The 5,987-nt window shown below is 40.9% G+C and overlaps 1 protein-coding gene across 1 annotated transcript; it reads right to left on the reverse strand.

The window, feature by feature from the left end:
• Nucleotides 1–261: 261 nt before the first annotated feature.
• On the reverse strand, nt 262–4,408 carry Klhl9 (kelch like family member 9). Its single transcript, XM_052716641.1, has one exon. The coding sequence runs from the start codon at nt 3,947–3,949 to the stop codon at nt 2,096–2,098; it is 1,854 nt and encodes a 617-aa protein (XP_052572601.1). The 5' UTR covers nt 3,950–4,408; the 3' UTR covers nt 262–2,095.
• Between the last annotated feature and the right edge of the window lie 1,579 nt (nt 4,409–5,987).

Genomic DNA, 5,987 nt, shown 5'->3' on the forward strand with positions numbered 1-5,987 from the left:
GTATTGAGTAAAAGGCAGAAATGCTTTTTTAGTCAAAGAAGGAAAAGCATGTATAGAAAACAGGCTGTGCAATACCATCTCACCATGTCAGAATCAGCATGAAAAAGTAATGTATCAATTCCATGTTAAAAATAAACCACAGGAAAGCTATCCACAAAGGTTAAGATGTGAAAGGGACAATTTTAGTTTCAAATATTAACTGAAGAGCCTCCATTTATAAAACTATGAGTTTGAGGGGGGAAAAAAGGCAATACAAGAAAATATCAGTTAAACAATTTTATTATATAAAGATATGAAAAACAAAGCAATTCTAATTAAGTATCACAAGGAAAAGGAAATGGACATTTGACCAAAGAGAAAATGAAGCTATTCAAAATACACAAGTATTCACTCTTGCAAAAAAAAAAAAAAAAAAAAAAAAAGAGTGGGATGCTATTTCTTGTTTATTCAATACACAAAGTTAGTAGCAATTTTTACCTTAACTTCTAAAAGTATTCAACTATGTCTAAATAATAAAAAATGGAGTCATTAAAAAAACATATAGCAAGTATGAAAATTTCTGTTAATGCAAAAATCATAAAGAGCATTAAAATAAATCAACATATATATGGGCTGTAAGTAAAGTTCAGATGCCAGAAGCCAAATCCTCTTCCTTGGTCTGAATTATATTAAGGGACTGCCAATGGTATTGCTCCTGATTTACACTGTCACTCTCCCAGGGCTAGCCATATGCACATACATGTATGCACATATTTTTTTTCCTTCAGTTGATCTACTTTTCCAGGAAAGCACATATTCAGTATCACTCATTACCAAGGACCACTATAATTCCATTTGTCCCTTTAAGATCTCCCCATGAAATTCTTAGCCAGAAAGTATTTCCACAGTGTTGAAGACGGAAGGTCTACTTTAGCACTGCCTTAAAGAAACCAGCTGGCTTGTTAGGGAATCTGAAGTTGGTCCTGTCCTTGGGTCAAGGCTGAAAAGGCCTATTTCTGATTTGATGCAGAACAGGGTCTATCTGTTTGCTCAGATCACAGCCTTGAGGCAGCTCACACAGCTCAGGATGCTTCTCAGCTACAACAGCACCAGAAATTACTCCAAATCACACAATAAACATATCAGAGTGACAAAGCTGAGAGACTGAACTTCAAATCCTATAGCTTTGTTCAGAATGGTTCCTTGCCTCTTTTAAAAACTGCCGGATTTCACAGGAAAAAGAAGTTAATGAGAAAAACAATTCTCCAAAACTTGACTTTTGCTAAATAATCTACATACATGTAACTACAGATTATACAGAAAAACTAATTAAATTTCATTTAAAAAAAACAATCCCATTAAATGACAAATTTGGCTGCAAATTTAATTTGTTGTAGCCCTTAACTATCTAAATTTTGCTCAAGACTTTAGACACTAACTGAATTTTCATTGAAATAATTAGCTGCTTTCTGGAAGAAAACATTAGCTCATTTTCACTACAGTTGAAGTTTCTATCAATTCTAAAAGTTTATACGCATGTACACATGAATTTTTATGTGAGCATGTATGTCTTGTGTACACACTTTAAAAAAGCTTTTTCTCCAGTAAGATAGGAACAAATCCTGACTTACTGTTTCTTCTAGTTAATACTTTTACTATTTCTTCTACCTAAGAAACTTCATATACTCTAAGAGTTATCACACAGCCTAGTTAACAAATTGTCAAAAACTACCCACGAGGGAGGTAGCTGTACCTTGGCAATCTTTTATTAAGTTTATAACAGAGGGCCTGGCCTCCATTTGATGTTTCAGTCAAATCAAAACTTTCAACTTTGTAGCATAATACACATAATTACACATTCACTATGATCACCTACAATTTGACATATGTAAAACCACAAAGACATCTAATTTTTTATGTATCTTTTTCACTTGTTAAAACAGCTGAATATATTTAACACATTTTCAGAATGCACTTGTTAGCCATCTAATAAACATACTAAGCAAAACAAAAAACCTAAGTTACCTTTTTGTCTACTAACTGCAGTAATAAGAGACAATTGAAGGGGAAGTATGAGATCATCCATGATCCACTGAAAAGGTATTACACCTCGGATTTAAGAATGATCTGAAGGTGCTGAAAGAGGAGACTCTCTAGAAGGTGACCCAGGGTTTTCTTCAGGTGGAAAAACTGTGAGAGTACAAGCCCGAATGCCACCAAGCGACTCTGGAAGATCAAACACTTTATGCCACTCATCTTTTTCTGGGTCGTATTTCTGAACAATTTCTACCATGCAACGGTTATTCCAAGAATATCCACCAACAACATAGATTTTGTTTTCAAAGACAGCAACCCCAACATCACTCTGACCTCTTAGCATAGCAGCAATTGGAGTCCACTGGTCAAGAGTTGGAGAATAGTATTCACAGCTTAGAACGTCATCATAATCACTTGTTCCTCTGAAGTGGTTGCCACCAATGACATACAGCTTGTCTCCAACTGTACACATGCAATGCAGACCTCGGACTGTAGTCATGGGAGCCTTCTGTGTCCATTTGTCTGTATCTGGGTCAAAACACATGAGCTCATTTTGGAAAGTGTCATGGGTAATTCCTCCTGAAATATACATTAAACCCCCATATACTGTTCCAGCATGGCCATAGTGCGGTTCACTCATTTTTGCAACATAGCTCCATTCATTCATTCTTGGGTTGTAACATTCTACTGTGGCCAGTTCACCAGCTGCACTGCGCCCACCAACGGCATATAAATGTCCTTTGAGGGCACTCAGGTGAAAGAACGTGCGCTTTTCATTTAATGATGCCACCTGCATCCACTTATTATACCGAGGGTCAAATCTGAAAACTGTATCAACAGCAGTTTTTCCTTTTGTATCATAATTACTCTGACCACCAACTACATACAGGAAATTTCCAATAACGGCAATGCCATGTTGGTATCGCGGGGCATCCATGGGGGCTAAGGACTTCCACTCCTGTGCCCTTTCATCATACATCCGTAATTCTTTACTGACAACTAGCTGTTGTCTCAAAACTCCTCCTAACGTAACCAAGTGAGTAGAATCAGAGCGAATGGCAGTTCTGTCCGACTGCATCACTGGCTGCATATATGGCATCATTTGATAATTGCTTGCTTCCAAAAGTAAATTCACACAGGTATTGTCTGTTCTCATGAAATCTACTGTCTGCACATAGTTGATGAGGTCCTGTGGTGTCATCAGTGGAAACCGAATATTCTTCATTAATTTTGCGGCATAGTCCATCCGAGGGTCTTCCAGCCTCAGCCAGCGGCAGGCTGCCTTGAAGAGTTCAAGTTCGGAACAGTGCTTGAGGCTGTTGCTGGAAAGCACAAAGGCAAGCCGTTCAAAGGGGAGTTTTAGAAACTCCCCAGTGCTCAACAATGCAGGAAAGTTCTTCAGGATGAAATTATTTACATATTTATCCACTTCTATAAGATTGTAGGTGTTAGCAATCCGGCCAACCTCAACACAGTTATCTAAAGAGACGCCTGATATGAGAAATACTTTGCAAAAGTCCAAAACCGGTAAGATTTGTAGAAAGCTGGCAGCTTCAAGGGTGTCCTGAAGATTGTCCATATTAAGAGACAGCTTTGCAGTATAAATAAAATCAATGATTTTCTTCAGACCGATCTTGTTCACCCCGTGAAGTTTAATGCACATTAAATCTTGCTCTTTCATTCCACCTGTGAACATGGCCTTGAAATAATCGCTGGCAGACGCCATCATGGCTCGGTGAACCGGGAAGATTTCCTCGCCATCACCAGGCACCAGAGTCACGTCACAAAGCAGCCCCTCTATGCGGAGCTGATCAAAGCCTTGCAATACAACAGAGCTGTGCGTATTGCTGGTGAAAAACCGCGTGGTTCCTGCCTTGCAAGGCTGCAGGTGGGCAGAGACGCCCATCTCGCCGTTACCGAGAGACACCTTCATGGGAAAGCCCTGCGCTCGCTGCAGGCCGCAGACGTTACAAAGAGAACGCTCCGCCGACACTCGGGGCAGGCCGAACCAAGGGCAAGCGGTCACCGCAGCACCGCTCCGAGCACACCGACGCCCGCCCCTGCCGCAGGCCCACGCAGCGCCGCAGGACCTCAAATCTGACCGTAAGGCTGGCGACTCATAACCTGAGGCAGTTGCGTGACCGCTTCACCGCGGCGGGCCCGCGCCGTCCTCCTCCTCGGCAGCTGCGCTCAGGGCGGGGGAGGGGCCGTCACGGCCTGCGCACCGCCGCCGCCGCCCGACAGGCTCCGCACCCCGGCCAGCCGCCGCTGCGCCCTCTGAGGTCGCCGCCGCGTCGCCACTGCCACCGGTTCGGCTTGGAGCAGGACGTGGAACTCCGGTCGGGGCCTAAGAACGGCGGCCGAGTCCGCACACCGAGACCGTCCTTCCGCAGAGGCCGAATCCCAGGATCCACCGGGTTAGGAGCGGCGGCACAGCTAGTGCGCCTGCGCGGCTGGCCTGGCTACGCGGCAGTCCGATGGGGGAAGGGCGCGGGCGGGCTGGGGGCGGGGTTACCGCTCCCGCAGCGGGGCCGGTGGAGGGGGCCGTCTTGCAAGCTTGCGGGAGTGCGCACGCGCGTATTTGCGTTGGCGTGGATTTACGCCTGCGGAGGGAGGTTTTCTTAGCACTTTTCAAGAGCGCATTCTTTTCAGGATTTACGTTTACGGTCTTGTGCCGGAAGAGGAATGAAACGCAACCTTTGTTAAAACTGAGAAGAAACCTGGCAGAAGAAATCACTGTATTATTTAAATTTTTTTCTTTACAAACAGTTTTACCGTTTACAGCACACTCAATAAACACCTCAATTAACATGTTGGTTGTAAGTGGTTTTTACGCTTTTAAAACACATGGCATTTAACTTGTTACTAAAATTTGGTCCTAATGATACATTTTGAATATTTGGCAGGAGAGATAATGCCGTCATAAATACTTTATTCATGGTTTTGTTTTCCAAACACTATTTTTAAATGGTTACACAATTTCCCAATAATTAAACATGTGATAGTTTACTTTGCCCACTGTTTTCTCCTGAGTGTACAAGCCTTGTCTTCCATTGTCTTGTGGAATATGTAATAAGCTTAAGAGAATTTAGACACAAAATTTATCCTGTATTGGATAATGATAATATTTGGTAGAATATCCAAGTCAATGTTTCCAAAACATTGTTACCAGCAATGCTTGGGTTTGCGTTTCCCTTCTGTTGAATTTCCCCTTTGTGGGTATTTTTTATTAACATGCAGTTACCTAATTGCAAGTTTTAATTTTTATTTGAAAATAAGTGTATAATTTGCCTCTCTGTTCTCTGAATTTGACCTTATTACTGTCTTTCAAATCTTAATAGGATTGACTTATATGCAAATCAAGAATATCCTTATATTCTTCTCTTCTACTTCCTGGTTCTTTTATAAATAGCATATATCCTGTTACATCTGTTTTTTTTTTCCAGTTCCAGATTTTCCAAAATTGGTATATAAAAGGTTACTTACAACATGTTGTTGAACACTAAATGTGTGCACCATAAGTTACTTAACTATGAGTGATTTATCTTTCTTCCATTCTTTTTTTGTGATATCCTTGTCTCTAAATAATTAAATTGCAATAAATTTGTTTAAAAATACACATTAAACACATGTGTACCACTCTAAACTTTCTATAATCTCAATACCACAAAATACATATACTACACAGATGTGGATAATCTAGTTAGTATATAATACTTTGTTCACCATTAATAGTTTATTACGTGAAATGCACATACTGACTTAGAAATCCTAGCTTTTGAGCCCCAAAATAACCTCTGAAATTTAATGTATTGCAACAAATAAAAATCACAGTATACAATTGAAATTCTGGTTGAAAGTGTCAGATGCTTAGATTTTTGGATAAGGTAAACGTAAGACAAAGATTGGATCGTGTACAAGATGAAGGCCTCCTATCAGCCACAGCGCCTTTCTGCAGAGGCAATAGGCCT

The sequence above is a fragment of the Peromyscus californicus genome, unplaced genomic scaffold (assembly GCF_007827085.1).
Source record: "Peromyscus californicus insignis strain IS unplaced genomic scaffold, ASM782708v3 Scaffold_5__1_contigs__length_169319896, whole genome shotgun sequence".
Taxonomy (NCBI): domain Eukaryota; kingdom Metazoa; phylum Chordata; class Mammalia; order Rodentia; family Cricetidae; genus Peromyscus; species Peromyscus californicus.